At 42.5% G+C, this 22,755-nt stretch overlaps 1 protein-coding gene across 4 annotated transcripts in view; it reads right to left on the minus strand.

The window, feature by feature from the left end:
* The window catches only part of LOC135549647 (cytoplasmic dynein 1 intermediate chain 1-like), a 135,404-nt gene that overhangs the window by 104,288 nt on the left and 8,361 nt on the right, over window positions 1-22,755 (minus strand). The window contains exons 4-7 of one of the 4 annotated variants that reach the window (XM_064979809.1): window positions 22,445-22,541; window positions 21,129-21,179; window positions 16,576-16,635; window positions 15,996-16,117 (exon numbers count right to left, since the gene is read on the minus strand). In XM_064979809.1, the coding sequence (XP_064835881.1) occupies window positions 15,996-16,117; window positions 16,576-16,635; window positions 21,129-21,179; window positions 22,445-22,541 (330 nt within the window). Of the gene's footprint in view, window positions 1-15,995; window positions 16,118-16,575; window positions 16,636-21,128; window positions 21,180-22,444; window positions 22,593-22,755 lie in introns of all 4 variants that reach the window. The other 3 variants (XM_064979808.1, XM_064979811.1, XM_064979810.1) reach the window with 3 other exon arrangements.

Raw genomic sequence — 22,755 nt, forward strand, 5'->3', positions numbered from 1 at the left:
GACTGGGAGGGATCTGACTGGGAGGGATCTGAATAGCAGGGATCTGACTGGAAGGGATCTGACTGGGAGGGATCTGACTGGGAGGGATCTGACTGGAAGGGATCTGACTGGGAGGGATCTGACTGGGAGGGATCTGACTGGAAGGGATCTGACTGGGAGGGATCTGATTGGGAGGGATCTGATTGGGAGGGATCTGACTGGGAGGGATCTGACTGGGAGGGATCTGACTGGGAGGGATCTGACTGGGAGGGATCTGACTGGGAGGGATCTGATTGGGAGGGATCTGATTGGGAGGGATCTGACTGGGAGGGATCTGACTGGGAGGGATCTGACTGGGAGGGATCTGACTGGGAGGGATCTGACTGGGAGGGATCTGACTGGAAGGGATCTGACTGGGAGGGATCTGACTGGGAGGGATCTGACTGGGAGGGATCTGAATAGCAGGGATCTGACTGGAAGGGATCTGACTGGGAGGGATCTGACTGGGAGGGATCTGACTGGAAGGGATCTGACTGGGAGGGATCTGACTGGGAGGGATCTGACTGGGAGGGATCTGACTGGGAGGGATCTGACTGGAAGGGATCTGACTGGGAGGGATCTGACTGGGAGGGATCTGAATAGCAGGGATCTGACTGGAAGGGATCTGACTGGGAGGGATCTGACTGGGAGGGATCTGACTGGAAGGGATCTGACTGGGAGGGATCTGACTGGGAGGGATCTGACTGGAAGGGATCTGACTGGGAGGGATCTGACTGGGAGGGATCTGACTGGGAGGGATCTGACTGGGAGGGATCTGACTGGGAGGGATCTGAATAGCAGGGATCTGACTGGAAGGGATCTGACTGGGAGGGATCTGACTGGGAGGGATCTGACTGGAAGGGATCTGACTGGGAGGGATCTGATTGGGAGGGATCTGACTGGGAGGGGTCTGACTGGGAGGGATCTGACTGGGAGGGATCTGACTGGGAAGGATCTGATTGGGAGGGATCTGACTGGGAGGGATCTGACTGGGAGGGGTCTGACTGGGAGGGATCTGACTGGGAGGGATCTGACTGGGAGGGATCTGACTGGAAGGGATCTGACTGGGAGGGGTCTGACTGGGAGGGATTTGATTGGGAGGGATCTGACTGGGAGGGGTCTGACTGGGAGGGATCTGACTGGGAGGGATCTGACTGGGAGGGGTCTGACTGGGAGGGGTCTGACTGGGAGGAGTCTGACTGGGAGGGGTCTGACTGGGAGGGGTCTGACTGGGAGGGATTTGATTGGGAGGGATCTGACTGGGAGGGGTCTGACTGGGAGGGATTTGATTGGGAGGGATCTGACTGGGAGGGAGGGACGGGTAAAAAAAAGAAAGAGTAAATGAAACAGGATCTTAAATGGACCTTTGTTTCTCTCTTCCCTCCCCTCACCCTCCTCCATCCCTTCATCTCTCCACCCCCCAAACACAACTCCATGAGAGCGTCCTCAACCCTGCAACCGCTCTCCCTAGGATTCTATTGCTAACCTTTGCCTCGAGAACAACGACACCTTCAGGTTTTCCCTCGCATGAGAGAGCTGGAATAACATGGCTGGCCGGGAACGCTTCCATATGTGCTCCTGCCACGCAATGCCCCGCCCTTCCCCTCTCAAGGCAAAAGCCCCTTTCCCTCTCTCTTCTAGGCAGTGAGACTAGCTGACGGGGGCTATAGGAGTTCTAGGGGGGTAGACACACATACACACACGCACACACACACTGCTGTAAGCCTCTGGGATACAGGGGGGCGAAAGGGAGGACAGCCATTACAAAGACCTCCATCAGAGACAGTGACCCCGGGGTCAATAATAACCTCTGTGACACACTGGCTGAACTGAGCTGTATAGACTCACGGAACTTTTACAGACAATAGAGAACATTTACCTCCATGCCCCTTTCTCTCTCCGACTGGCTGACTGACCGATTGGCTCACAGACCGGCTGACTGACTGACTGGCTGACTGACTGGCTGACTGACCGACTGGCTCACAGACCGGCTGGCTGGCTGACTGACTGGCTGACTAACGGCTGGCTGACTGCCTGGCTGACTGGCTGACTGACGGCTGGCTGACTGCCTGGCTGACTGACTGGCTGACTGACGGCTGGCTGACTGCCTGGCTGCCTGGCTGACTGACGGCTGACTGACTGACTGGCTGACTGACGGCTGGCTGACTGCCTGGCTGACTGGCTGACAGGCTGACTGACCGGCTGGCTGATTGACGGCTGGCTGACTGCCTGGCTGACTGACCGGCTGGCTGGCTGGCTGACTGACTGATTGGCGGACTGGCTGACTGACAGACAAAGTGGATACAGAGTTGTTGTGTCCTTGCATCCGTCTTATACAAACATTTGTTTTGGTCATCTTTGCTTTGTTATTGTCAATGTCCGCCCTTCTGAAAGAACGAAATAAACTGCTCTCACTGAAAATAAGCCTGAATATAGTTTCATTTCAAGCACCCAAGGACAAGTGCTAATATCATTACTAGCATAGTGATGATGTAAATCATGAATAAACATTACCATAAGCAGTAGTGTGAGTATTGCAGTGTGAACATTTTTTAAGATCAAAAACCCATCAACAATATTTCAGATAGCTGGTGGCTACAAGAAAAACGTTGATTCAATCAACATGTTGGACGTAATAACTTCACCACTTTCTATTTGCCCGTTTAACAAACAAAGTGAGTAAGGAAGTGCTGCAGCAGATTGTCCAGTAATACTTTTCACATGAGCAGTTAGAACGGGCTTTTCTTGCAGTTAGCAGCCGACACAAGTGAAAAGCACAACTGTAGAAGAACAACAACCAGCGAGTGAATCACTCCCTTCTACACACAGTACACACACAACAACCAGCGAGTGAATCACTCCCTTCTACACACAGTACACACACAACAACCAGCGAGTGAATCACTCCCTTCTACACACAGTACACACACAACAACCAGTGAGTGGATCACTCCCTTCTACACACAGTATACACACAAAAACCAGCAAGTGAATCAATCACTCCCTTCTACACACAGTACACACACAACAACCAGTGAGTGAATCACTCCCTTCTACACACAGTACACACACAACAACCAGCAAGTGAATCAATCACTCCCTTCTACACACAGTATACACACAACAACCAGCGAGTGAATCACTCCCTTCTACACACAGTAAACACACAACAAGCAGCAAGTGAATCACTCCCTTCTACACACAGTACACACACAACAACCAGGGAGTGAATCACTCCCTTCTACACACAGTACACACACAACAACCAGCGAGTGAATCAATCCCTTCTACACACAGTACACACACAACAACCAGCGAGTGAATCACTCCCTTCTACACACAGTACACACACAACAACCAGCGAGTGAATCACTCCCTTCTACACACAGTACACACACAACAACCAGCGAGTGAATCACTCCCTTCTACACACAGTACACACACAACAACCAGCGAGTGAATCACTCCCTTCTACACACAGTACACACACAACAACCAGCGAGTGAATCACTCCCTTCTACACATAGGACACACACAACAACCAGCGAGTGAATCACTCCCTTCTACACACAGTACACACACAACAACCAGCGAGTGAATCACTCCCTTCTACACACAGTATACGCACAACAACCAGCGAGTGAATCACTCCCTTCTACACATAGGACACACACAACAACCAGCGAGTGAATCACTCCCTTCTACACACAGTACACACACAACAACCAGCGAGTGAATCACTCCCTTCTACACACAGTACACACACACGCATAGCACATGAACACACGCTCGCATGCACGCAGTCAAACATGTACACAACCAAACACACACAGACACACAAACACACAATACAGTCCCTGGGAGCTAGTGGTCCAGGAAAGCCTAAAGAAAGAAACACACACTATGTACTAGAGGTCGACCGATTAATCAGAATGGCCGATTAATTGGGGCCGATTTCAAGTTTTCATAACAATCTGTAATCAATCTGTAAACAGCATTTTTGGACACCGATTATGGCAGATTACATTGCACTCCACAAGGAGATTGCGTGGCAGGCTGACTACCTGTCATGCAACAAGGTTCTCGCTTGCATTAAACTTATCTTATAAAAAACTATCAATCTTAACATAATCACTAGTTAACTACACATGGTTAATGATATTACAAGTTTATCCTGTGTTGCATATAATCAATGCGGTGCCTGTTAATTTATTATTTAATTTTTAATTGTACCTTTATTTAACTAGGCAAGTCAGTTAAGAACAAATTCTTATTTTCAATGATAGACTAGGGTTAACTGCCTTGCTCAGGGGTAGAACAACAGATATGTACCTTGTCAGCTCGGGGATTCAAACTTGCAACCTTTCGACTACTAGTCCAATGCTCTAACCACTAGGCTACCCTGCCACCCCAAAAACACAGCCTACTTCGCCAAACAGGTGATTTATTAAGCGCATTCGCAAAAAAAGCCCTGTCGTTGCACCAACGTGTACCTAACCATAAACATCAATGTCTTTCTTAAAATCAATACACAAGTATTTCATTTTAAACCTAAATATTTAGTTAATATTGCCTGCTAACATGAATTTCTTTTAACTAGGGAAATTGTGTCACTTCTCTTGTGTTCTGTGCAAGCAGAGTCAGGCTATATGCAGCAGTTTGGGCCACCTGGCTCGTTGCAAACTGTGTGAAGACCATTTCTTCCTAACAAAGACCGTAATTAATTTGGCAGAATTGTACGTAATTATGACATAACATTGATGGTTGTGCAGTGTAACAGCAATATTTAGACTTAGGGATGCCACCCGTTAGATAAAATACGGAACGGTTCCGTATTTCACTGAAAGAATAAACGTTTTGTTTTCGAAATGATAGTTTACGGATTTGACCATATTAATTACCTAAGGCTCGTATTTCTGTGTGTTATTATGTTATAATTAAGGCTATGATTTGATAGAGCAGTCTGACTGAGCGATGGTAGGCAGCAGCAGGCTCGTAAGCATTCATTCAAACTTTCCTGCGTTTGCCAGCAGCTCTTCGCTGTGCTTCAAGCATTGCGCTGTTTATGACTTCAAGACTATCAACTCCCGAGATTAGGCTGGCTATACTAAAGTACCTATTAGAACATCCAATAGTCAAAGGTATATGAAATACAAATGGTATAGAGAGAAATAGTCCTATAATAACTACAACCTAAAACTTATTACCAGGGAATATTGAAGACTCTTTTTTACATTTTTTACATGGCACATATTGCACTTTTACTTTCTTCTCCAATACTTTGTTTTTGCATGATTTAAACCAAATTGAACATGTTTCATTATTTATTTGAGACTAAATTGATTTTATTTGATGTATAATATTAAGTTAAAATTAGTGTTCATTCAGTATTGTTGTAATTGTCATTATTACAAATATATATAAAAATCGGCCGATTAATCAGTATCGGCTTTTTTTGGACCTCCAATAATCCTTATCAGTGTTGAAAAATCATAATCGGTCGACCTCTACAATGTATACACACACTTGACCATGTCATCTTCTAATCCATTTGAGGCCAGAGTGGTAACACCAAGTGAAAATAAACTGGACTTCTTGAGGCACATTTTAAATGTGGCTCAGTGCTCACAATTACTGCTCTAATATCATAACTGTTACAAACAAGTCTCCCAGCAGCCCTGGACCAAACTACTCCTCCCTCAACTGGTCCAGCTCTTCTCTCTCTCTCTCTGTCTCTCTCCCACTCCATCTCTCTCTCCCACTCCATCTCTCTCTCTCCCATTCTCTGTCTTTTCCACTTTGACTCATTGCTAGCCTTGTAAGGCTCCATTGAACGAAACCAATGCTAGGAGTTTGGACTGGACTGGGCCCTTACTGAGTCTATGCCAAACGGATCCTGGTCCAACCCTATCGGAAACACACACACACATACTGTATATACGCATGCGCGTGTGCACGCACACGCACACACACGCACAGTCACAGCCATTCAGCCCTGACGGGTTCCTTTTTAATACTTGTAAAAGTGATACTTATCTCCCTGATTGAAATCAGTAAAGGGTAAATAGCGGATGGGGTGCTGTGTCAACGCTCTGGCCTTCCCACGCTAACTTCCTGATTGTGTTGGTTTGGCTGGGCTCAGGGTCAGAGAGAGGGGCACTAACCTCAGAGAGACGGGGACAGATATCTGGGCCTGTGTCTCAAAGCAGGAAGGCTGATATAGGATTAGATCTAGCCTGTTCTTATAATATTATCATCTAAAAGGCAAAACTGATCCGAGAGCAGCACTCTGAGACACTTTGTAAATATGGGCCCTGCTGCATTACTGGAACTATGTGGGGACTTCTCCACATACGCCTTAGCCCTCCCATCACTAGGCTTATAGCCCTTTACCACAGATCTAGGATCAGATTACCATACCTTTAATAGTACTATTAACTATCGGTGGAAGGAAATGGTATCGGACCTTGTAACAGTGGTTAGTTGCAACTTCAGGCTATTCCACTGACACAGTAACACAACACACTCTGTAGTCATACAGACACACCACAAGCCTGCTCTTTCATAGACATCATGAGGCCAATCAGGACCTGGAGCCATCTTTATGAAGCTACAATGACTGGGCCTTGATCTGATTGTGACACAATGCACACTAAGGACAATCAGATCCTCTGACCACTCAATGGGAATCATTGGGACAAGGGATCTGCACCAAGCTCACACCACACATAGTCACTATGGAAAAAGCACTTTCGGAAATGAAAAGCTTCATTGCATTAACTTAAATCAGAGTCACACACACTACTACTACTCCTACTACCAGACGCCTAGAACAAGAGCTCTGGGAAATATGGGAGGTCAAGAGTTCAACAGACATTGTCAAATTATGTGAGAATCCCTGAGTCATCCATCCACAGTTAAAGTGATTAGGAGACAAGAGTTTCAGTTCCTGTCACACACACAGACCTCCTCCATTTTGAATATCATCATGGTCTTTCAAATGCTTCATGGTTCAAATTCAGACCATCTTTGCTGCCACATTGCTGGACAATTCAATAACTTCACAGACCTTCAGCTCTACCAATAGAGAAAGAAATTGATATATTTTCTGCTCTCTTCTGCAATTCAGGGTCGTTACTAGTGCCCCTCCATATGAAATGGTATAAAATAAATACATTGACATTTAAATTAAAACACATAAATAGGATGTTTGGACAGACCACTGAGGTCTGACTACAATCAGATGTTTTATTGGTGAAACCATTTGATCCACTGCTGCACAGCAGCCAGGCCTCATTGATAACAATAAAACTCTAGGTCAAAAGGTCAGTTACACTACAGTCACTATGACAACCACTCACAGTAGGAACCCCAACATAAGCCAATCGCATAATTTAAACCTGACGCACCCCAACAGTGTACAGCAGCAAATCTAACGGGCTCTGGTCAAAAGTAGTGCACTATGTAGGGAATAGGGTGTCATTTGGGAGGTAGCCCAGGACACTCCATAGTGAATTAGCTTGGTCTATAGGACACACCACCACCCCAATTAAACAGCCTAATTACCCCTTTATTCCTCCAGCAGATTGACAGCTGTGTTTCTCCCTCTCACTCTCCTTGTCTCTCTCTTTCTCTCTCTTTTTGGCCAAAATGTCAGTTTTAACAGAGGAGAGAGACACTATCCCAGGGAAATTAGGCTGAACTGTTAGGCCTGCCGACCAGGATCATAAGGTCTTTGTCAGGACCCGGTTACGAACCTGGGTCTCCGGAGTGAGAAACGGTCACTTAACCAACTGAGCCACGAATAGTCAGCAGAACCCAGAAGATGAGGCAGACACAGCAGTACTTAAGACGGTGTATTTAATAAAGTAAAAAGGAGAAGTCCTTAAATACAAAAATGGCAAATCCAAAAGGTGGTAGGAATAGCACAAAAAAGCCTCAAGAGATACTCAAAAACAAAAACAGAATTCCACAAGAGCATCCACCGGAATCGACAAGAATACACAGAACACTAGGGCTGGGTGCTAACATACAAACACAGAGCACAGAACTGAGGGAAACTAAGGGTTTAAATACAATCAGGGGAAACGAGGCACAGGTGCAAATAATATTGGGGAACAAGGGAAAAAACATAAGGTCAAAAAGCACAATGGGGGCATCTAGTGACCAAAACCCGGAACAACCCTGGCCAAATCCTGACAGTCTTGCTAAAGAGATGGAGAGAGAGGAGAGAGAGAGACAGAGACAGAGAGAGAAGACAGGCTGTGTGCACACTGCCCACAAAATGAGGGGAAAACTGAGCTGCACTTCCTAACCTCTTTATGACCATACTAGAGACACGTATTTCCCTTAGATTACACAGACCCTCAAATAATAAAAAACTAACCCAATTTTGATAAACTCCATATCTATTGGGTGAAATACCACAATGTGCCATCACAGCGGCAATATTTGTGACCTGTTGCTAAAATCATTTGTATTTATTTATTTTTATTTAACCGTGATTTAACTAGGCAATGACGGCCGACCAAAAGGCAAAAGGCCTCCTGCAGGGACGGGGGTCTGGGATTAAAAATACATCATAAATACAGTATAAATATAGGACAAAACACTCATCACAACAAGAGAGACACAACACTACATAAAGAGAGACCTAAGAGAACAACATAGCAAGGCAGAAAATCATGATGACACACCATGGTAGCAGCACAACATAACAACAACATGGTAGCAACACAACATTTTAGCAGCACAAAACATGGTACAAACATTATTGGGCAAAGACAACAGCACAAAGGTCAAGAAGGTAGAAACAACAAAACATCACACAAATCAGCCACAACTGTCAGTAAGAGTGTCAATGATTGAGTCTTTGAATGAAGAGATTGAGATAAAACTGTCCAGTTTGAGTGTTTGTTGCAGCTCGATCCAGTCGCTAGCTGCAGCGAACTGAAAAGAAGAGCGACCCAGGGATGTGTGTGCTTTGGGGACCTTAACAGAATGTGACTGGCAGAACTGGTGTTGTATGTGGCGGATGAGGGCTGCAGTAGATATCTCAGTAGAAACAGTGCCTTGCAAAGGTATTCATCCCCGTTGGCCTTTTTCCTATTTTGTTGCATTACAACCTGTAATTTAAATGGATTTTTATTTGGATTTCATGTAATGGATATACACAAAAGAGTTTAAATTGATGAAGTAAAATGGAAAAAATTACTTGTTTCTGTCACGTTCTGACCTTTATTTCCTTTGTTTTGTCTTTATTTAGTATGGTCAGGGCGTGAGTTGGGTGGGCAGTCTATGTTTGTTTGTTCTATATTTTGGGTATTTCTATGTTTCGGCCTAGTATGGTTCTCAATCAGAGGCAGGTGTCATTAGTTGTCTCTGATTGAGAATCATACTTAGGTAGCCTGGGTTTCACTGTGTGTTGGTGGGTGATTGTTCCTGTCTCTGTGTCTGCACCAGATAGGATGGTTTGGGGTTTTCACATTTCTTGTTTTTGTAAGTTTGTTCATATTAAGTAATTTATTAAAACATGAATCAAAGTAACCACGCTGCGCTTTGGTCCGCCTCTCCGTCAATGGAAGAAATCCCTTACATTTTCACTGTTTGGCCATAATGACCATCATTATGTTTGGAGGAAAAAGGGGGAGGCATACAAGCTGAAGAACACCATCCCAACCGTGAAGAATGGGGATGGCAGCATCATATTGTGGGGGTGCTTTGCTGCAGGAGGCACTGGTGCACTTCACAAAATAGATGGCATCATGAGGGAGGAAAATTATGTGGATACATCAGTAAGGAAAATGGGTCTTCCAAATGGACAATGACCCCCAAGCATACTTCAATACTTCCATACTTGTTGCAAATTGGCTTAAGGACAACAAAGTCAAGGTATTGGAGTGGCCATGACAAAGCCCTGACCTCAATCGTATAGAAAATGTGTGGGCAGAACTGAAAAAGCGTGTGAGTGCAAGGAGGCCTACAAACCTGACTCAGTTACACCAGCTCTGTCAGGAAGAATGGGACAAAATACACCCAACTTATTGTGGGAAGCTTGTGGAAGGCTACCCGAAACATTTGACCCAAGTTAAACAATTTAAAGGCAATGCTACCAAATACTAATTGAGTGTATGTAAACTTCTGACCCACTGGGAATGTGATGAAAGAAATAAAAGCTGAAATATATACTTCTCTCTGCTATTATTCTGACATTTCACATTCTTAAAATAAAGTGGTGATCCAAACTGACCTAAGACAGGGATTTTTTTACTAGGATACATGTCAGGAATGGTGAAAAACTGAGTTTAAATGTATTTGGCTACGGTGTATGTAAACCTCTGACTTCAACTGTATACACCTGTTCTGAAAGGCCCCAGTCTGCAACAACACCAAGCAAGCTGCACCATGAAGAGCAAGGAGCTCTCCAAACAGGTCAGGGCTAAAATTGTGGAGAAGTACAGATCAGGGATGGGTTATAAAAAAATATCAGAGACTTTGAACATCCCGCAGAGCACCATTAAATCCATTATAAAAAAATTGGCACCACAATAAACCTGCCAAGGGAGGGCGGGCCTCCCACCAAAACTCACGGACCAGTCAAGGAGGGCATTAATCAGGGAGGCAACAAAGAGACCAAAGATAACCCTGAAGGAGCTGCAAAGGTTGGAGAATCTGTCCCTAGGACCACTTTAAGCCATACACTCCACAGAGCTGGGCTTTACGGAAGAGTGGCCAGAAAAAAGCCATTGCTTAAAGAAGAAAATAAGCAAACACGTTTGGTGTTCGCCAAAAGGCATGTGGGAGACTCCACAAACATATGGAAGAAGGTACTCTGGTCAGATGAGACCAACATTTTGCTTTTTGGCCTTCAAGGAAAGACTTTGAACATCCCGCGGAGCACCATTAAATCCATTGTAAAAAAATTGTGTTTATGTTTTTTTGTTTTTCATCAGCAGGGACTGGGAAACTGGTCAGAATTTAACGAATGATGGATGGCACTAAATACAGGGAAATTCTTGAGGGAAACCTGTTTCAGTCTTCCAGAGATTTGAGACTGGGACGGAGGTTCACCTTCCAGCAGGACAATGACCCTAAGCATACTGCTAAAGGAACAATTGAATGGTTTAAGGGGAAACATTTAAATATCTTGGAATGGCCTAGTCAAAGCCCAGAACTCAATCCAATTGAGAATCTGTGGTATGACTTAAAGATTGCTGTACACAAGCGGAACCCATCCAACTTGAAGGAGTTGGAGCAGATTTGCCTTGAAGAATGGGAAAAAATCCCAGTGGCTAGATGTGCCAAGCTTATAGAGATATATCCCAAGAGACTAGCAGCTGTAATTGTGGTAGCTCTACAAAGTATTGACTTTGGGGGGGTGAATAGTTATGCACACTCAAGTTTTCAGTTTTTTGTCTTATTTTACCATTTTTAAAGTGGTAGGCATGTTGTGTAAATCAAATGATACGAACCCCCAAAAAATCTATTTTAATTCCAGGTTGTAAGGCAACAAAATAGGAAAAATGCCAAGGGAGTGAATACTTTCTCAAGAAAAGGTGAAACCAGTGAAGAACAAACGCCATTGTAAATACAACTCATGTTTATGGTTATTTATTTTCCCTTTTGTACTTTAACTATTTGCACATAATATGACATTTGAAATGTCTTTATTATTTTCGAACTTTTGTGAGTGTAATGTTTACTGTTCCTTTTTGTTGATTATTTCACTTTTTTTATTATCTATTTCACTTGGGTTAGCAATGTAAACATATGTTTCCTATGCCAATAAAGCACTTACATTGAATTGAAAGAGAGAGGGAGATGGATGCAGAGAGAGAGAGAGAGAGAGAGAGAGAGAGAGAGAGAGAGAGAGAGAAAGAGAGAGAGAGAGAGAGAGAGAGAGAGAGAGAGAGAGAGAAAAAGAGAGAGAGGGAGCAGAAGACAGAGGGAGAGAGAGAGAGAGAGAGAGAGAGAGAGAGAGGGAGCAGAAGAGAGAGGGAGAGAGAGAGAGAGAGAGAGAGAGAGAGAGAGAGAGGGGGGGGGAGGGATATTAAGGGAGGGAGGGAGGCAAGAAAAGGAGGGAAATATGCCAAAACATCTTTGCATAAATGCATAATATCTTAACCATGAATTTTTGCACCACCAGACCAGATCATACTTTACCCACCAGCATGAGGACTCTTACACTGTAATTCTCCTTGGGGAGACGTTACAATATGCTCGCTCTGAAAACACTTAACGACAGCCCTGCCTAATCTGTCAGTGCAATGGTTCGGAACGACCACTGTTTGGCACTAGGGGTCAAGTCATCATTTTCAAATTCTGAAAACGTTCCAGTAGTCCACCCTGCCGTACCTAGAACATCAGAACCCAGTTCCAAGAGCCAGCAGTATCTGTCTGACCCTGGTTCTAACCACAGAGAACGCAGCAAACATGAGGAGCTCCTGGCTTTGCCTGAACAAACACACAGTCAGGAGGCATGTTATGTAGCAGGTGACCAGAGAAACCGATTCAGATCATCACCCCTCCCACATCTCCTGCAGGGTCTCTTAAGCCCGAGGTCACCTCCACACAGACAATCTACGCTAGCTCACACGCACGCACGCACGCACGCACGCACGCACGCACGCACGCACACACACACACACACACACACACACACACACACACACACACACACACACACACACACACACACACACACACACACACACACACACACACACACACACACACAGGACAGAAATATAAATGCAACATGTAAAGTGTTGGTCCCATGTTTCATAAGCTGAAATATAAGATCCCAGAAACGTCCCATAAGCACAAAAAGCTTATTTCTCTCAAATGTGCACAAATTTGTTTACATCCCTGTTAGTGAGCATTTCTCCTTTGCCAAGATAATCTAGCCATCTGACAGGTGTGGCATATCAAGAAGCTGATTAAACAGCATGATCGTTACACAAGTGCACCATGTGCTGGGGACAATAAAAGGCCACTCTAAAAGGTGCCTTTTTGTCACACAACACAGTGCCACAAATGTCTCAAGTTTTGAGGGAGCATGCAGTTGGCATGCTGACTGCAGGAATGTCCACCAGAGCTGTTGCCAGATAATTGAATTATAATTTCTCTACCATAAGCCGCCTCCAATATCGTTTTAGAGAATTTGGCAGTACAACCAACCGGCCTCACATCCACAGGCCACGTGTGCTGTGAACAGAGAGCCCCATGGTGGCAGTGGGGTTATGGTATGACCAGGTATAAGCAACTGACAACAAACCGAATTGCATTGTATGCACAGATACCGTGAGGAGATCCCGAGGCCCATTGTCGTGCCATTAATCTGCCGCCATTCATCATGTTTCACCATGATAAGGTATCTGTGACCAACAGATGCATTGCCTATCTGTATTCTCAGTCAAGTGAAATCAGTAGATTCGATTTCCTTAAATGAACTGTAACTAAGTAAAATCTTTGAAATTGTTGCATGTTGCCTTCATATTTTTGTTCAGTATACATAAACACACACACCTCCTCCTTTCTCAAACCGGTTCTTGGACCAGAGGTGGGGAGTTGGGGGTCAGGGGGGGTTGGAGAAGAGAGGAGAAGAAAACAAACTGCATGGAGCTTGCATCGCTAAGGGCAACGGCCAATCAAAGGGGTTGTCAGTGGTTGCACTTGCTGAGTAAATGACCCCGCCTTTGACAGGAAATTCCAAATAGCCATTTTAATTCTGATCAGGCTTCAAGGAAGTGGAAAGAATAAAAACACATCAATTATAATGACAGGAAGTCTGAGATCACATGGTCACCAGCTGGAGCCAACAGAGGGATCAAGGAGCCAGGAGAAGATGGTGGGAGAGGGGGAAAGGAAGGAAGGGGGGGGAGGAAGGAGGAGAGAAAAAAAGAACACTCTCAGATTCCATGCAGGGAATGACATGAGGTTCCATTTTGTGAGACAATACTACACTTACAGTAACTGTCATTTCTGTACAGACCCAAGTGCTTGATGGTAAGGAGGACCAGGACAGAGCAAATAAGTGGGATAGAATCGATGCTGTACATTATGGCTAGCTACCACACAGTGTTATGCAAATACTATGCTGGCATTGTTATTGGCTTGTTCCAAATGGATATGTTTGGCGCTCTCTCTCAATCTCTTTCTCTCTCCCACTTTCTCTCTCTCTCTCTCTCTTACTCGGTCTCTTTCTCTCTCTCTCTTTCTACAGTATCTCTCTCTTACTCTGTTCCTTTCTCTCTCTCTCTCTCTCTCTTTCTACAGTATCTCTCTCTCACTATCTCTTTCTCTTTCCCACTTTCTCTCTCACTCCTCTCTCCTTCTCTCTGTCACTTTCTCTCTCACTCCTCTCTCCTTCGCTCTGTCACTTTCTCTCTCACTCCTCTCTCCTCTCTCTCACTCCTCTCTCCTCTCTGTCACTTTCTCTCTCACTCCTCTCTCCTTCTCTCTGTCACTTTCTCTCTCACTCCTCTCTCCTTCTCTCTGTCACGTTCTCTCACTCCTCTTTCCTTCGCTCTGTCACTTTCTCTCTCACTCCTCTCTGGCACTTTCTTTCTTTCTCTCTCTGTTTCTCTCCAACCATCTGCATTTTATATTGTTTTTTGGACTCCTCCTGTGGACTCCATATATTAAAAAAATAAATGATTTGGTTGAGTATTATATCCCAGCACATGTTAATAATAATGGTAGAGTAGCAGCTGGAACACACTAAGGGAAACATGTCACAAAGCATTAGCTAAACCAACTTCTTTAGTTGTGAATGTGGAATTGTGTGGAAGCCAATAATTTCCTGAATCCATGGCCACATTAATGATGAAAATTATAGAATGATGAAAAATGATATCTATAACAAAGTAGCCCTTTCCTGCAGTCAATGACAAAAGCCCCCTCTTTGGCCTCATGGGTGGAATGTTATTCATATTTTTCATAATTTCATAATTAATAAACATTATGTTAAAAAAAACGCTGAAAATCCAGTGTTTCTATGTCAAGCGGTTGTGTTATATTTCAGTCATCTGTGATGTATATAAAGTGTAATATTGGGATGGAAAGTCAAAATGTAATACATTTCAACTCTATATCTGACATGGTACAGGTGTCTTCTTTTGTTTAAGCCCATAGTCATGTGTGTGAGGTGTATCATTTGTTTCAAAGTATATTTGTTTAAGACTACCAAGAATCACTCTGTGTGGCCCTGAATTAGCCCACCGCAGTAGAAGGTTAACACTTTATCAAACAAGTATAATTCAATTCAATTGACCAATTTCACATTAAATGTATCAAATATTCCAAAACATTTTCTTTCAAACCAAATCCAGATGAAACAGAATCCAAATGTAGTGTCTCAGTTCTAAGTTAGTCTGATGAGACAGAGACATAGACAGAGACAGATACAGCCACCATTCCAGGTGATGCTCCTCTCCTCTGACAGCGGCAGCCATTTTGTATTACCCCCAGACAGTCACTCTGCATCTACTTAGAGCTGGGAGTCAATGCAGTGCCTGTTCTCTCTGATTCCAGGCAGCCAGAGTAAAGACAACCAGGCAGGCATCTCTTAAAAAAAAGCCTCCTCCTGCTCTCTCTCTCCTTGTCTTTCATTCACTCTCTGCTCTTTCTCATTTTCTTCTCCTTCCCTCTCTCAGCAAATGAAGGGCTGTGTCGGTCAAATGGATATAAATCACTACAGGTTTACAGACTGTGGATCAAGCCAGGCAGTAAGGCCTACCGCCCATCTGACAGTAATGGCAATGTGGACTTCTCTGTTTTCACATGGTTTTAATGTAATCATAAAAAATATGAAAATGGTTCAACTGTAGAGTATGTGTTGTTTTTATAGTTTTTTTAGAGGGTATGATGTAAAGAGGGAGCAATCGAGAGAACGATAGTGCTGTGTTATGTTGATTATAAAATACTCACACACGCACACACACACACACGCACGCAAGCACACCTTACATACTCACCCTCGGACAGATGGGTAGTGCCAGTGATGGGCGTCTGAGTCTCTTTGCAATACGACACCACCTCTCTGGGTAGGAAGTCCACCTGTGTGATCTTAGACGCCCCCAGTCTATGCATCCTGCGCCTGGATGGAGTGAGACAGGAAGTAGTGGGTCACAGAGCACTATGGGTACTGTAGTACATCATGCTACACACATCAGCACTGCTGACCAACACACACACACCGGTACACACACACACACACACACACTGGTACATTCATGCATAAAACACTGAGACATTAAATATGGTGATTCAGTCCTTCGCGTCTGCAGTGCCTCATCAGGGCTTAATTCAGTAGGGAATAATGTTGTGGAACATTCAGATAGAAATATATTGCATAGAACAGCCATGCCAATTTGACATGAGTAAGGACTCAAGTCAACTCTATTCATGGTATTTCTATCTGCTTGTTTCACATCTCTGAATACACCCCTGGTGTTCAGACAGCCATTCTCTGATTGAACCACACACCTCCCCAAGAGGAGTATGGATAGAGAGAAGGAAAAGGGAAGGAGATAGAGGAGAGGAACCGGTATGTACCCTAGCTCGGAGTCATCCTGCAGCTGCAGAACAGAGGGGTCAGTGTCCCACTGCAGGGTCCTCGGGTGGGCAGCAGGGGGCGCAATAGAGGGAGGGAAAACACATGCCAGGTTAGGTGAGCCACAGCAGTAACCCACAGATCAACACATACTGAGCTGGGTTGAAGTACATTTCAGTTCAAATCAATTCGGTTGAATCAGGAGATTACTTGAGATTCCAAATCCTCTTTTCAATGAGGATTTTTCCATTCTTGATTTGGAATTTAAATTGATTCCTTGATTGACTGAATTGGAACAGAATTGAAACTAACCACACCTTCGCACACGCATGCACACACATGTCTAACAGAATAACATTAGACAGAAATACACATGCAAGGGCACTGAGACATATAGGACAAACATAATCACTTATTGGGGACATGACAGTTGGGTAATTCAATGGGGAAAATGTTTAGGTTTTAACATGATTCTATCTATCTCCCTGTTATAGATTCTTGGTCAAATATCAGAATATCTATTTGATGAATATGAAATGATGGTGGGACAATGTACAATATTTGTACAAAATGTCATGGTAATATGAAAATGGTTTAATAACTATGTATAGAATAATATAAATAGGATGTATCTGTTCTTCAAAATCCAAATGGTTGGACTAATATATAATATGATCTCTCTTATGTTGGGCAAAATGCAACATAATGCAACATAATGCAACAGTGCAGAAGCTTTACAAGCAGATATGTTGTTTTTCCGTCTTTCATATTCACTACCAGTCAGAAGTTTGGACACACCTACTCATTCCAGGGTTGTTCTTTACTTTACTATTATCTACCTTGTAGAATAATAGTGAATACATAACAACTATGAAATAACACATTTGGAATCATGTAGTAACCAAAAAAGTGTTAAACAAATCAAAATATATTTTATATTTAAGATTCTTCAAAACAGCCACCCTTTGTCTTGATGACAGCTTTGCACACTCTTGGCATTCTCTCAACCAGCGTCATGAGGTAGTCACCTGGAATGCATTTCAATTAACAGGTGTTCCTGCTTAAAAGTTCATTTGTGGAATTTCTTACCTTCTTAATGCGTTTGAGCCAATCACTTGTGTTGTGACAAGGTAAGGGTGGTATACAGAAGATAGCCCTATTTGTTAACAGACCAAGTTCATATTATGGCAAGAACAGCTCAAATAAGCAAAGAGAAACGACAGTCCATCATTACTTTAAGACATGAAGGTCGGTCAATACGAAACATTTCAAGAACTTTGAAAGTTTCTTCAAGTGCAGTCGCAAAAACCATCAAGCGCTATGATGAAACTGGCTCTCATGAGGACCGACACAGGAAATGAAGACCCAGAGTTACCTCTGCTGCAGAGGATAAGTTCATTAGACTTACCAGCCTCAGAAATTGCAGCGCAAATAAATGCTCCACAGAGTTCAAGTTACAGACACATCTCAACATCAACTGTTCAGAGGAGACTGTGTGAATCAAGGCTTCATGGTCCAATTGCTGCAAATAAACCACTACTAAAGGACACCACTAAGAAGAAGAGATTTGTTTGGGCCAAGAAACACGAGCAATGGACATTAGACCGGTGGAAATCTGTCCTTTGATCTGATGAGTCCAAATGTGAGATTTTTGGTTCCTTTCGCCGTGTCTCGAGTAGGTGAACGGATGATCTCTGCATGTGTGGTTCCCACCGTGAAGCATGGAGGAGAAGGTGTGATGGTGTGGGGGTGCTTGCTGGTGACACTGTCTTAGATTTATTTAGAATTCAGGGCACACTTAACCAGCATGGCTGCCACAGCATTCTGCAGCGATACGCCATCCCATCTGGTTTGCGCTCAGTGGGGCTATCATTTGTTTAACAGGACAACGACCCAACACACCTCCAGGCTGAGTGCGTCATCAGATGAACTGGCCTCCACAATCACCCGACCTCAACCCAATTGAGATGGTTTGGGATGAGTTGGACCACAGAGTGAAGGAAAAGCAGCCAACAAGTGCTCAGCATACGTGGTGACTCTTCAATACTGTTAGAAAAGCATTTCAAGTGAAGCTGGTTGAGAGAATGCCAAGAGTGTGCAAAGCTGTCATCAAGGCAAAGGGTGTTTCCTTTGAAGAATCTAAAATCTAAAATATATTTGGATTTGTTTAACACTTTTTTGGTTACTACATGTTATTTCATAGTTTTGATGTCTTCTTCACTATTATTCTACAATGTAAAGGTACAAATAAAGAAAAACCCTTGAATGACTAGGTGTGTCCAAACTTTTGACTGTTACTGTATATAGCTTCACAAACAGATATGTTGTATTTACATATTTCATATACATATATATATAGCTTTACAAACAGATTTGTTGTATTTACATATTTCATATACATATATATATAGCTTTACAAACAGATATGTTGCATTTACATATTTCATATATATAGCTTTACAAACAGATATGTTGTATTTACATATTTCATATACATATATATATATAGCTTCACAAACAGATATGTTGTATTTACATATTTCATATACATATATATATAGCTTCACAAACAGATATGTTGTATTTACATATTTCATATACATATATATATATATAGCTTTACAAACAGATATGTTGTATTTACATATGTCATATACATATATATAGCTTTACAAACAGATATGTTGCATTTACATATTTCATATATATAGCTTTACAAACAGATATGTTGTATTTACATATTTCATATATATAGCTTTACAAACAGATATGTTGTATTTACATATTTCATATATATAGCTTTACAAACAGATATGTTGTATTTACATATTTCATATATATAGCTTTACAAACAGATATGTTGTATTTACATATTTCATATATATAGCTTTACAAACAGATATGTTGTATTTACATATTTCATATATATATAGCTTTACAAACAGATATGTTGTATTTACATATTTCATATATATAGCTTTACAAACAGATATGTTGTATTTACATATTTCATATATTGTCATGCATAGGTGTAATAGGTGGCAGGGAAGTCAGGCGCAGGAGAGTCAAATGGAGTGTAAAATGGAGTCTTTTAATAAAGTCCACGGAGTAGGCTCCATAACACTAAAAGTACATAACAAACAAACATGGGTACAAGGACCCGACGCGCACCTATACAACAAACACACTACACTGACAATAAAACAATCTCCGACAAAGACATGAGGGGAAACAGAGGGTTATATACACAACAGGTAATGAATGGGATTGAAAACAGGTGTGTGGGAAGACAAGACAAAACCAATGGAAAATGAAAAAAGGATCAATGATGGCTAGAAGACCGGTGACGTCGAACGCCGAGCACCGCCCGAACAAGGAGAGGCAACGACTTCGGCAGAAGTCGTGACATATATATAGCTTTACAAACAGATATGTTGTATTTACATATTTCAAATATATAGCTTTACAAACAGATATGTTGTATTTACATATTTCAAATATATAGCTTTACAAACAGATATGTTGTATTTACATATTTCAAATATATAGCTTTACAAACAGATATGTTGTATTTACATATTTCAAATATATAGCTTTACAAACAGATATGTTGTATTTACATATTTCATATATATAGCTTTACAAACAGATATGTTGTATTTACATATTTCAAATATATAGCTTTACAAACAGATATGTTGTATTTACATATTTCATATATATAGCTTTACAAACAGATATGTTGTATTTACATATTTCATATATGCCAGTTTGTGCCAACAATACAGGACACACAATGTATGCATCTTCACATACAGTATACACAAGTCACAATACATGTACACAATCACATTCAGTATACTGTATGAAAGCAGTTCTATGACATATAGAACACCCATATGTCATGTATTAAGAATATATTCTGTTTATACAGTATATGCTTAGTGATAAAGCTGTGCTTGCTTTTGTTTGTGGGGCAATCATTCAGGGTGGCTTATAAACAAACTGGAGCTTTCTCTAAAGTCATCTCCCAAAGTGCAAATTGTGACAGGGTAGCTGGCATATTTGACCCGCGTACCACTTCTCAATGGTACCTTTCAGGAATGGTGAACATGCCCATTACCACTTTAACAGATGCACAATGCTAGTAGAGCGCGGTAAAGCGTCAACCGCGTCACTCGTCCCGACTGTCTTAACTGGGATGACACCCTAAAAGACTGTTTTGTCAGATCTGTCACAGAGAAATGACTTCTATTGAATCATGCGAGTGGAAATCTTTCAAGCCAGTGGTTTAGGGAAACAGCAGGTGTCAGGCAGCAGTCACCCAAGAGGGAAAGAACAACCCTTTGTAGCTTTTTATGCCTGACAGAAACACACCTGCCATAACATTCACTGTCTATCTGTATCACTGTGTCTGTCTGTCTGTCTGTCTGTCTGTCTGTCTGTCTGTCTGTCTGTCTGTCTGTCTGTCTGTCTGTCTGTCTGTTTGTGTGTCCTGTCTGTGGGCGAAAAACTTGGGCTTGAGCATTCCTTGCTCTGAGTAGAAAATGCTTACCTGTCGCTCTGAGCCTGTGCCTGATGCTTACTAACGCCAGACAACCCTGACCTGAGAGGGGACACAGTCATAAATGAACACACTCAACATGGGACACCGTCGATGACCAACACATCATGCCTGATCGGGACAATAGAGTTAAATTCTTTAGGGGGATTGTACTATTGCGGATCTGTGGGTCCTTCTCAGTGTCAGATATCTGACAGATATCAGTACACACAATTGGACCGGATAGCACACAGTCGCATTTAGTCATCAGTGCTGGTTTGGTGTGTGAGAATGAGATGAACGTCAGCTACTGTATGATGACACATAAGCATGTATGACACATGGGTTGCAGCAGTGCCACAGCATGACGCCTGGGAACATAGCCTGGAGGCTATGTTAGCCTGGAGGCTATGTTAGCCTGGAGGCTATGTTCTTCAGAGAAGTGAGAGTTGAATTATGTGCATCAAGTTGATATCTATAGAGCATTCTAGCATGTACAGTACATTTTGTGGCTCACCAAGGATGCTCTCTGAAAAGTTATCCATTTAAAGAACTATCTTTCCCAAAAACTAGGATTTGGGCTTAAAATACCTTAAAACTAAAGTAAGTTGGGAGAGTTTTGATATGGTAAATCAAATCTGAGTCTGATTGATACTCACATAACACAGTTTAGAGATTAAATGTTATTTTGCGAGTTGTGCTTATGTCATGATAGAATGAGATAAATAACAGTACACAGAGTGTATCAAAACCCACAGCTACAAGACACAACATCCAACAACAACCCTCACTGACATTGGTCCTTACCTATACCTGCAGATCCCATACAAAGAGACAAAGAGAGATATGTGAGAGAGCTAGAAGCATAGATAAACTGTATGCTTATAGTGTTTTGTCACTTAACTACAACCACCATTTCATTAAAGGAATATTACTCTAACAAATGTTTGACCATTAGTTCAAATAAAATCTCTGTCAGCAGTCAAGGTAAAGCACTTTTAGTTGAGCAAAGACTTGCCTTGATGCATCATATGATACTACAGGAATACTATAGTAATACTACAGTAATACTACAGTAATAATAATATATTGATTTGATATTGCGCTTTTCATGACAAATGTATTACTACTGAATCTAAACAGTCATTGATAATATTTCAGAGAACATCCCTGATGTATTGGATGATAAGCATCATACTCATTATATTATCATCTCCGCAATATTCCAGTTGCTCTTGCCCTGGTCTTACTCTGGGTCAGTAACTCCAACTCAACCATATGTTATAATAAAGTATAATAACAGTCATATAAACAAAATGGCTGCCTACCTGCCGGCTGTGGCCCCATCGGCTGAGTCCTGACTTCCCGTCTCACTGGGGGTGCTGTGTCGGCTCACTGATTTGGATGGGGACATGGGGTTCGGGACTAAATAATGAAAATAACACGTATCCAACATTAAAGGCTGCAGCGGATGGACTGGTCAACCCAAGCAATGCCAGAGGCAGAGGGTGGCCGAAAGAAAAAACAGGGTGAAATGGTTGAAAGCAAATGAGTGATAAAAAAGAATGATCAAATGAAAACACAAAGGGGACAGAAAGTCAAATGGATTCCTCATTTACCATTCAAGTCAAAGCAATCA

The sequence above is a fragment of the Oncorhynchus masou genome, chromosome 12 (genome assembly GCF_036934945.1).
Source record: "Oncorhynchus masou masou isolate Uvic2021 chromosome 12, UVic_Omas_1.1, whole genome shotgun sequence".
NCBI lineage: Eukaryota > Metazoa > Chordata > Actinopteri > Salmoniformes > Salmonidae > Oncorhynchus > Oncorhynchus masou.